Here is an 11,608-nt window from a genome sequence, read left to right on the forward strand (position 1 = left end):
AAATAAACAAATAATCTTTAAAAATAATAATAATACTGTATTAGTACTTGCAAGTTGCTCGGAGAGTAGATCATAAATGTTCTCACCACAAAAAAGAGGCGGCAATTATGTGACATCATCAAGGGCTTAGCTAACACGGTGGCTGTGGTCATTCTGTAATACATAAGTTTATCATATCTACACTTTAAGCCTGTCCACCTAGAACTTACCCAACGTTTTACGTCAATTGTATCTCAATAATGATGGGGAAAAAAAGAATTGCATGAGTACGGATATAAACCACAAAGAAATTTAAAAAAAAACAAAAACCTGATACTTAATTCGGTTGTTAGGAAACTTTTACATATGTTTGAAAAAACTTGGGTATGTGAATCTACTTTTTCCTACTGGAAATTTTATAGAATCTAAATACAGATAGAGGGGCGCCTGGGTGGCTCAGTGGTTTGAGCCTCTGCCTTCAGCTCAGGTCATGATCTCAGGGTCCTGGGATCGAGCCCCACATCGGGCTCTCTGCTCAGCGGGGAGCCTGCTTCCCCCCTCTCTCTGCCTGCTTCTCTGCCTACTTGTGATCTCTCTCTGTCTATCAAATAAATAAAAATGTTTAAAAAATAAATAAATAAATACAGATAGAGTAATTTCAATGAATATTTAGCACCTGAGTTAAGTTGTAAACATGTAAAAAACATGCAAAATAGTCCATTAATAATTTGTATATTAATTATATATTGAAATGATAATATTTTAGATATAGTGAATATATTTTTAAAGACAGTAGATTTAATGTGCTGGATATACTTAGGTATATAATTCAAATTAATTTACCTCTTTATGGTTTTTAACGTGATAACTAGAAAAAAATTTTTTACCATTATAAAAGTTCATTTAACAAAAAAGTTCAATATGAAAATGCACACGACCTGATTTTTATATTGCAGTAAAACAGGTACTATTTTATCTCTTCTGATGAACATACCCATTGTTTATACTCGTTCCAAGGCTTCTAACATGATCATACTCTTTCCTGGTATTACCACCATTCCAGTATTGTTCTGTTGCCCACTCTTTGCCATCTCCACACATTCATCTGTCACAAGATCGAACCCCCATAATATTCCTTGGCCATGTCTGCCACCATTTAATTTCCATGATAATTTCTTGTCCATAAATTCTTTCAACTCAAGAGGGTAAGCTTTGTTCATGGTGTCTACTCGGCAAGCTCAAAGGTGCCTCCAAATGTAATTTGTGGCATTCCTCTCGGATGGAAAATTTTAAATCACACACATGGAGGTCCCTGTCTGGCTCAGCATTTGCCTTCAGCTCAGGTCATGATTCCGGGGTCCTGGGATTGAATCCTGCGTTGGGCTCCCTGCTCAGCAGGGAGCCTGCTTCTCCCTCTCCCTCTCTCTGCCACTCCCCCTGCTTGTACTCTCTCTGTCTCTGTGTCAAATAAATAAAGTAAAATAAAATAAAATAACATATCTATAAGTCCATGTGGCTCCCTGAGTACTCCCTCACTCATCACCTCAGGAAGTCACTTTTGTATGAACCCCCTGAAGACTGTTAATCTTCCTATGGTATAATTTCCTTTTATTTGTGTCAAACTCACTGCTGGGTTTTGTGTCAGAGAGCCCAGACACTCTGCTGAACACTGGTTGGGACAATCTGGAGCCTCCCAACCCCCCTTCCCTCACTGTGTCCAGCCCAGGCACCCCCATGCCCTTCATCTACCCCCCCCCACTAAAGCAGAAGCCCCCTCCCTAATATGTCTAACTCACACCCCAACACCGGGAGATATGTTTTTGAACAGTAGAGGCTGTTTGGCCTTTCTGCGTGGGGACATATTTTCCTTTCCAAAAAAGAGAATCAAAATCTAGTCCTTTTCCAATTTTGGTAGTAAAGTAGGGGCTGTTGGTTTTTCTCTGGAACTCTCATGTTAAACCTCAGTCCTCTCAATTTAATTCAGCAAACATGGATTGGGGAGGGGAGAAGTGGAGGGGAAGTAAGGGCACAAGAGATAGGAAGGACATAGAACCCTCTTGTAAAGACAGACAGACACACACACACACACACACACACGTGGGTTGCTCTAATATGTAAATGAAGGGTGGAGACGACTTCACACAGGAGGTGACATTTGATCAGAGCCTTGACTAGCAAGTAGGATTTTTCCAGAAGGAAGAGATGCCCACTGGCACCATCGAAAGCACTGACTGTGTAGCTATTATGTGCATAAAGCTTCCAGTCAGAGCCATTTGATGAAAAAGGAGAAACAGCAACAAGCAGAAGTAGAAGAACGTTTCTCCCTCTATGTAGGAGATTTGCCTGATAGCAGCAGTTGTGTGAGGTCGGCCTCGCCCTGAGGACCGGAGGGCAGAAAGGAAGGAGAAAGGTCACAAGAACACGCCATTATCGGCCGCTGTCAAGACAAAACCACCCCAGCAGATGCTTGCCCGTTGTCTGGCAAGCGCTCTGATTGCACATACCTGTGTTACTTTAGCGGAAGCTCCAGGAAAGTGGTGTGGAGATGAACTAAGCCAAAGGGAGGGGAGCCTCACACCAGGAGTCTGGAGACCTGTTTGCAAGGCTTCCCAGCTCCTAGGCAGCCAGCCTTGGGTAGACCCTCCCTTCTTGGTCTCAGTTTCCCCATAAAACACAGAACTCCAAGGCTGGAAACTTGGATGTCACCAGGGGTCCCGCAGGTCATATAACCGCGTGTAACATGGGGTAGTGGTGGAAACTGGGGGGACCTGGAGAACATGCTGTATCTGAGTTATCAAAGTCCAAAATTGAAAAGCAAACTACGGCATTGCCCAAAGAGGGCAAGCAGAGCAGGCTAGATTTGGCCAGCAGAACCAGTTCGTGAACCCTGACTAGATAAATTTCATTTTTAACGAGTCAAAGGGGCTCACCTACAGAAAAATAGTATCATTAATCCTCTCATAAAGTAAAAAAAATGTATAAAGAAAAAAAATTTATTTTTATTATCCAAGACCTTATTTCTTTGACTTGCTTAAAGTGAGGTTCAAAAGATGAATATTCCGGAGTATGGACTCTAGGGAAATGCGGTCTTACGTAGAACATTCTCACAGCTGGAAAGGGGTTAGCATTCAGTTGGGGGGGGGGAATGTTAACCCCTTATGTCAATCCAGGGGGCAACAACACCCAGGTTTTTTTTTTTCCTCTTCCCTATTTTCAGTCTGGAAAGCAAATGACCTAATCAAAGTATTTATACAGAGATGAGTCACTTCTTGTGTTATCTTATGATGTCAGAATTTTGCAATAGGGCGGAGCTGCATTCACAATGGATCTCCACACTCCACTGTGGCTCCATGAAGATGTGCCTGGGGCTATTTCTAGCACAAGACTGTATCAAGAGCCACTGCTCAGACCCGCAGTCTGGGGAGCAGACGACACAGTCGTGAGGGTGATGGCTGTGTTTCACCTGCCCTCCCTGGGCCTCTGTTTTCCACCCCAGCCACACAGGTGGGTGGAACGTGGCTCCACAACAGACACCCTTCTTCTAGAGGGCCCTCGATGAGAAAGGAGGATGGGAGACTCTGTCTGTTAGATAGCTCGGCTGCACTGCTTCGTCCTTGGAATGTGGGGTTGTGTGACTGCCGTTCCACGTGGTCACAGAGGATGCTGAAGCAAGCAGTTGATGCGTTTGAGGTTGGGGAATCTCAGTGATATGCCCACGAAGCGATTGAACTTCATTCATTGCACTCACATGTGCTGGTTGCCTCCCGCCTGCCAGGACCTCGGTGTGGGACCCGCCTGCCAGGCTTTGAGGAGCTCAGGAGCTTAGCACATGTGGTGTCTCACAGCTGTTGGACTTCCGATGCCTAAATGAGATAGAGGCAGGGCTTGACGCCGGCAGATAGGAATGGTGACGGCCTCCGCTCGCATCCAATCATCTGTTCTGTCAACATACTCGGTGCTACCGGTGGAATGCAGGAAGAATCAGATAGAGCCCCTGCCCTCAGGGGGCTCTAGCCCACAAATACGAAGGCAACAGCGTGCAATAATTATAACAATGGAACGGAATATTTCAGTTCAGTGTGGTGAGTGCTACAGCGGGGAGGCACAGGGGACGGGCCTGAGGAGGTCAGAGAAGGCTTGACCTAAGTGGTGTGTTGGCACTTTGGTGGCCTTCAATGAAGCACAACCCCTAGCATTCCTCTCTTGTGTGGTCCCCTCTTGGGATGAGTCCGAGATTGGGCTGTGACTGGATTAAGTCAATGGCACATCAGCAAGAATGCAGGTCCTGCTGGGTGAGTGCTCACGCCTTCCTCTGGAGTCCAGCCGCCATGCTTTAAGGAAACTCCACCTACCCCGGTGGACAAGCGCTCATGGAAGAGAACCGGCGTTCCAGACCTTGCCTCAGCCCAGCACCACCTGGTGGCCAGCACCAACTGCCAGCTCTGTGGGTGGGGCCATCTGAACCTTCCTTCCTAACCCCCTCAACCAACGCCATGAGGAGTAGAAGACCGGCTTGAGTCCACCCACAGAATCCTAAGAAATCATACATCGTTACTGTTGTAAGCCACTCTCTGTCAGGATGGTTCGTTCCCATCCTCCCATGGATGACCAAAGCCAGCTGAGTCTCGATGATTGCAGAGAAGTTAGCCAGGCCAAGGGAGGAAAAGAAGGGCATTCTAGAGTATTCAGGTACTAGGCAGATGGTCATGGCCGGCGTATGGTGTATACGGTAGAGAGAAGCAATTGCGGGAGCTGAGGAGACTGGCCAGACTCAGATGGGAGCATCTGCAGATGAGTGAGGAATTCCCAAACCACCCGAGGTTCAGTGATGCACTAAGAGGGCTGCCGCGCTCAGCGCAGTTGTACGCACAGCTGTGGTTTATGAGAACAACAGGATGCCAAGCGAGATTAGCAAAAGGAAAAGCACATGGGGCGAAGTCTGGACAAACCCAGGTGCCAGAGAAATCCTCTTTCTTGAGGACGCTGTGTCCTCTCCCAGGGAGTCACGCAGGACACACTCACTTCCCCCGGCAGTGAGCTGTAACAACACATGTAAAACCTTGCCAACCAAGGAAGCTTGTTCGAGAATCAGCACCCGGGATTTTTACCAGGAGTCATGTTGCGTGATTTTTTATGTCAGCCTGGCAAAGCTATGGCGCCCAGTTGTTTGGTCAAACACCAATCTAAACATTGCCATGAAAGTATTTTTCAGAGGTGATCAGCGTGTAAACCAGTAGATTGTAAGTAATGTGATTACTCTGCACAGTGTGCGTGGGTCTCATCCAACCAGTGTCAGACCTTACGCACAAGCCCGAGGCGGCCTGAAGAAGAGAGATTTGTAGAGACTGCAGCGTGGATACTCGGCCTGTGTTTCCAGCCTGCTCCCCAGCAGAATTTGGGCTCTGCTCTGAATTTCCAGGCTGCCAGTCTGCCCTACAGAATTCAAAGTTGCCAGCCCCCACAACTGCATGAGCCAATTTCTTAAAATGAATCATGCACTCTCTCTATGTATGTATCGCCCATTGGTTCTGTTTCTCCGAAGAACTGTGCTAAGTATTTTCTGTCCAGCATGTGCCCAAATCCCAGACTCCCGGAAGAAATGGGGTATTTATCATGGGTATAGTGTTTGCACAGACGGTTTAGGTAGAGTGAGCTGCTCTTCTTGGTTAATGGTGGGGACCCTCTTAAAATCTCAGTTCCCAGATGCCTGTCAAGGACAACCGGCTAAGGAGGGCTTTTTTTTTTTTTTTTTTTTTTTTAGATTTTATTTATTTGAGAGAGACAGTACAGAGGGAGAGTGAGAGAGTGAGAGGGAGAAGCAAACTCCCAGAGAGTAGAGAGAGTACTCCCAGAGAGTAAAGAGCCGACAAGGGACTCGATCTCACGACCCTGAGATGATGACCTGAACTGAAGGGAGACGCTTAACCGACTGAGCCACCCAGGCGCCCTGAGCAGGTCTTTCTAAGAATAAGCTGTACGAGGTTGCCTGGGTGCCTCTGCCTTTGGCTCAAGTCGTGGTCCTGGTGTCCTGGGATCGAGCCCCGCATCCAGCTCTCTGCTTAGTGGGGAGCCTGCTTCCTCCTCTCTCTCTGCCTTCCTCTCTCTCTGCCTACTTGTGATCTCTGTCTGTCAAATAAATAAATAAAGTCTTTTAAAAAAAAAATAAATAAATAAAATCTAAAAAAAAAAAAAAAAGAATAAGCTGTAGGTTTGCTGTGTTAACTCCTTTCTGTACAGAAGATAAGTTTACATTGTAGGCAAAAGGGAGTTATTGACTTTTTTAGGTGTAAATAAATTATTCCACCAAAGATTCTAGGTGTGTGTGAGGGAGACAGGGAAGGATAACACATGTTTTATTTCATAAGGCCATGCTGGCAGCATGCGGGGGAGGGCCCAAAGAAGGGGCAAGTAGGGAATTAGGCCTCCAGCTCACAGGTCTCTTTGATCAACCAGGCAGAGCAAGGATGGAGAGAGCAGCAGGAGCTGTGGAAGGCGTGTCCCCGCTTCCAGGCTGTTACCTCCCCTCCCAGTCAGTGAGAGCCTCAGAGAGGGTGAGGATGTGTGTGTCTGTCTGTCTGTCTGTGTCGGAGTCTGAGTCTGTGCCTGCTCCCACACCCGTTCTCCGGAGAAGAGGCAGGAGAGGGCTAGATCTGCGGCCATCTGGGTGGAAGAGTCATCTCTCCAGAACCCTGAGCCCCCATTCCCACCCCAGTGCCCCTGCCCTGGTCGCTCTCCTCTCCTTGAAGTGCCATGAATGCCAGCAGGGTCCAAACGCCCACGGAGAACCTCAAAGCAGAGAGCGATCCTAGGAGTAGAGCCCTAGGCTGTGTGGTCCGTGGACCAGCAACAGTTGCATTTCTTGCAAGCTTGTTAGAGACCGAGAATCTCCGGCCCCAGCGCCGCCCAGGCCTCTAGAGAATCAGAACCCAGAGCTCCACAAAGTATGATCAGTGGAGTCTGAGAAGCACCGCCCTATGTCCCCCGCCGACTGCGCTGGAGGAAACTCGGCCGCGGAGGTTCAAGGGAGTGTGTGCTGAGCAGCTGGCCGGCGGCGTTCCCTGGGCCCACGGCTATCGGTCTGTGTGGTCCTGGGCATCATCGTCCTCCATGAACCAGGCACTCACAGTGCCTCCCTCACTAGGCTATTGTGAGTTAAATGAGTTACTCCATGTAGAGTATTTAGAACACATTATGTCCCCGGAGACTGTTAGCTGTCCTTCCAGAGGGCTCATCCAGCTTCTGCTTGTCCTGCCGCCCCACTCCCCACCATCAACACACTGCACACACTGCCCCACCACCAGGCAGGGGAGTGGCCATTCTTCCCTCGCACCTCCCTGATCGGACAAGACCCCTCCCGGAGCTCCTGGAGGCCGTGTCTGAGGTGCCACAGAAGGCGTCTGCTCCCATGTCCTAGGATAGCCCTTCAATTCGTGGGAAAGGACTCGCTCTCCAAGTCTGCTCATCTCCAGGCCCTTCTGGTCCCTAAGATCCCTTTCTACAGGGGCTGGCTGCCTGCCTGGGAGCCCGCATCAGTACACAGGGTGTTTTGCCTGTGTCCTTCTTAAAGGGCACTCCTGAGGTCAGGTCATGACTCCTGAGGTCAGGTCACGACTCCAGGGAGGGTCTCACCCAGCCCGTTCAGACCTGCCGGTGTCACAGGGCAGGCCAGGCAGCGGGCTACGGGATGAGGTCCCCTGCAGGGGCGTTGCCACCAAGGTATCCCTGGGGAAGTGGCTTCCAAGCACCCAGCAGAGTCCGCACGGATCCAGGAGAATGTGGAACATTCTGGCATCCTGGCCAGCAGCTGTGGGGAGACCCGGGGAAAGGCACGGCCCTTCATTGGGCTCCCAGAATCATGAGAGGGTGGCCCAACTATTCCTCCCATGTGTGGGAATCAACTTCAGCAATGTCCCCTGTTACTCTTGGGAGAGGGCAGAGGGCGGCGCATCTCAAATGGGGAATGTACAGCAATCTCTCTCTCTCTTTTTTTTTTTTTTTTAAGATTTTACTTATTTTGAGAGAGAGAGAGCATGAACGAGGGGGAGGGGCAGAGGGAGAGGAAGAAGCAGACTTGACCACCCAGCAGGGAGCCCGATGCAGGGCCTTACCAAGGACCCTCGGATCATGACCTTAGCTGAAGGCAGCCACTTAACCACCTGGGCCACCCAGGTGCCCCGCACTGCAATCTCTGGACCACAGTTGAATTTAGAACTTCCTTTTCAACTTTTGGCTGATGTCCTTGAAATTTAAACAAAGTAAATAAGCCCCTAGGAATAATAATGCCAGTGATGATTATTAACGATAGGTAATATAACTAACATTTTCTGGGGACTTAGTGTTAGCTACCATTAAATTCTTGACACGCATTATTTCCTCTAATCATCTCAACAAGCCTGAGCAAAGTGTGACAGGGACAAACGGTATTAATATTGGCAGCCTATTCACCCCCCTTTGCCCCATTCTAGAGGATTCTGTTTCCCCGCTGGACAACATGCTCTTTCCTATGATCATTAGTGGGGAGGAGAATCACAACGAGCTGAAAGTCTGATTTGACTTACATTTTTGAAGGCTCTGGAGCTTCTCCAAGAAAAAAAAAAAAAAAAAACTTGTCCAAAAGGCCAGAAAAGTGGTCAAGAGAGAAGTGGGGGTAAGAGAGGAGAATCTGAGGGGAAGCAGCCTTAAGGACAGGACTCTGGGGAATTTGCTGAGTTAAAAGGATGTTTGGGGAGTGTGTATTATGTGTTTAATGCTATAGCTCCCCTTGGGTACTTTTTTGGGAGATTAATATGCATGTTTATATTTCTTCTCAAAAAATGTTTTGAGGGACGCCTGGGTGGCTCAGTTGGTTAAGCAGTTGCCTTCGGCTCAGGTCATGATCCCAGCGTCCTGGGATCGAGTCCCATGTCGGGCTCCTTGCTCGGCGGGGAGCCTGCTTCTTCCTCTGCCTCTGCCTGCCATTCTGTCTGCCTGTGCTCGCTCTCTCCCTCTCTCTCTGATAAATAAATAAAATCTTTGAAAAAAAAAATGTTTTGAGCTGGAGTTACGTGTCTTCTAGAAGCAACACAGTACGGAGCTAGTACTGAGCCAGCCAGTTTTATTTGTATTACGCTATTATTATCCCCACCACTTAGAGATAAAGCAGCAGAGATGAGAGAATTAAATAACTTGCCTGAGTTGCACTGACAGTAAAGGTCAAAACCAAATTCCACTGAGCAGTCTGTGTTCCTGGACGGCTAGCTCCTACCACAGTGGTTCAGAGGAACATGAAGACTCTGTTGTTTCTAGGCTCGTCCAGGTCAAGGGTTTTCTAGGGGCCCAGATCACGCTCAGAAGTGACTCCAGAACTCCTGGGTTGTGAAATACTGTTTTGTTCGCTCCCTTCCTTGAAGTACGTTTCCGGACGTTTCCCGAATTGTCCTCTCACTTTCCTTTCCCTCCATGACCCACCCCTCCCTCGCACTTCCAGAAGCCAACCTCTGGATGAGCTTCTCCAGCCAGGCAGACACTGCCTGATGTCTTCATCGAGCCTTGACCTTGCACTTTACAGCCAGAGGCTGACATGGCGAAGGAGAGGCTGGCAGGCCTCGCAGGGCACAGCGGGTACAGGAAGTCCTGCCAAAACCACCTACTCCCTCCCTAATCATTTCTTTTTCTTTTTTTTTTTTAAGATTTTATTTATTTATTTGACAGAGATCACAAGTAGGCAGAGAGGCAGGCAGAGAGAGAGAGAGAGAGAGAAGCAGGCTCCCTGCCGAGCAGAGAGCCCGATGTGGGGCTCGATCCCAGGACCCCGGGATCATGACGGAAGGCAGAGGCTTTAACCCACTGAGCCACCCAGGCGCCCATCCCTCATCATTTCTAGAGCCCACACTGGGAAAACAGCACTTCCTGAAGGAAGTTCTCTTTCCTTTCTCTCTGAAACTCTCCCTGACTTAGAGCTCTATTGTCAAAAAATAAAACTAAGCACACCTCGGGCCTCTTTAGGTTGGATGACTTTAGCCCACGTGGTGGCCGAGGCCTGCCAGGAAACCAGTGTCGAAGAGACTGGACTGTAGAAAAGATGGACCCAACCAGTGAGAAGAGGGAAGGGGAGACTTTTCTATTTTTTTTTTTATCACATAATGGTTCGAGCACAAGAAACATATAAAGAATAATATCTGCTACCAGCTCTGCCAATCTGTGAACTTCTCATATGCACTTCAAATCACTTTCATACAGATGAAACCATTGTGTATCCCTCCCCAGTCCTGCTCCCTGGCCTCACTCTTTCTTTTTTTTTTTTTTTTAAAGATTTTATTTTATTTATTTGAGAGAGAGAGACAGTGAGAGAGAGAATGAGCGAGGAGAAGGTCAGAGAGCGAAGCAGACTCCCCATGGAGCTGGGAGCCTGATGTGGGACTCGATCCCGGGACTCCAGGATCACGCCCTGAGCCGGAGGCAGTCGTTTAACCAACTGCGCCACCCAGACGTCCCTGGCCTCACTCTTTCAAATATGTTGTTCAGTATCCCCGTGCATGTATGGGTTCACTCAGTACGCACGAATGTGTCCTAAAGATACATGGTGGTGTTTTGCATGTTTTAAATTTTTACACCAATAGTGTCATGCTTTATAGAACTTCTGCAGCTCGCTGCTTTCATTCAGTGATACATTTTCTGAGGTTTGGCTACATTAATACATGTAGCTCTTGCCCATTCACTTTACCTATATGGTATTCTGCTTTGTAAATATTTATGCATTCTCATGTTGTTGGCCTTTGGGTTATTTCCAAGTTTTTTCTGATATAAAGGTTTTAAAAAGAGACAACAGGGGTACCTGGGTGGCTCAGGCGGTTAAGCATCCACCTTCGGCTCAGATCATGATCCCAGGGTCTTGGGATCAAGTCCCACATCAGTGTCCCTGCTCAGCGGGGAGCCTGCTTTTCCTTCTGCCTGCTACTCCCCCTTCTTCTGTTCTCTCTCCCCCTCTCTCTCTCTTTGACAAATAAACACATAAAATCTTTAAAAAGAGAGAGAGAGAACAGCTCTAAATGGAGTTATTTGTGCTAAGCCTCGTGTCAGCAAACCAAGACTTAGCACCTAACCTAAATGTAACTTCGACCTCTTCCAGGAATGTAACCTCTGCATTGATCTGGAATTACCTGGTTAGCTCTAGTGAGGTCATCTGCTCAGTAGACCCCTTCCACCTCCACAGGGAGGTGACTTTTCCTGAAACAATCCACTTTTTGCTAGAAACCTCCTTTTCCAGGGCACCTGGGTGGCTCAGTCGATTAAGTGTCTGCCTGCGGCTTAGGTCATGACCTCAGGGTCCTGGGATCAAGCCCTGCGTTGGGCTCCCTGCTCATGGGGAGCCTGCTTCTCCCTCTCCCTCTGCTGCTCCTCCTGTTTGTGTTTGCTCACATTCTCTCTCTCTGTCAAAAAATAAATAAATAAAATCTTTAAAAATTTTTAAAGATTTTAATTTTTTAAAAAAAGAAACTTCCTTTTCATGCTGCCTTCTGCCTATAAAACCCTCTCATTTCCATACAGCCCTTCAGAGACTTCTTCGAGTTGCTAGAGGAGAGGCTGCCTGATTCATGAACTGTTGACTAAAAACCAATTAGATCTTTAAATTTACTCAGTTGAATTTTTT

The 11,608-nt window shown here is 47.8% G+C and overlaps 1 protein-coding gene across 1 annotated transcript; it reads right to left on the reverse strand.

The window, feature by feature from the left end:
* Positions 1-980: 980 nt before the first annotated feature.
* Positions 981-1,199, reverse strand: LOC122915808 (small nuclear ribonucleoprotein G-like). The gene has a single exon (XM_044262551.1). It carries the CDS (start codon positions 1,197-1,199, stop codon positions 981-983), a length of 219 nt encoding a protein of 72 aa, XP_044118486.1.
* Positions 1,200-11,608: the final 10,409 nt, after the last annotated feature.

Source organism: Neovison vison, chromosome 8 (genome assembly GCF_020171115.1).
Source record: "Neovison vison isolate M4711 chromosome 8, ASM_NN_V1, whole genome shotgun sequence".
Classification (NCBI taxonomy): Eukaryota; Metazoa; Chordata; class Mammalia; order Carnivora; family Mustelidae; genus Neogale; species Neogale vison.

Coding starts and splice junctions, on each gene's coding strand:
- LOC122915808 (XM_044262551.1), bottom strand. CDS start 1,199: ATGAACAAAGCTTACCCTCTTGAGTTGAAAGAATTTATGGACAAGAAA.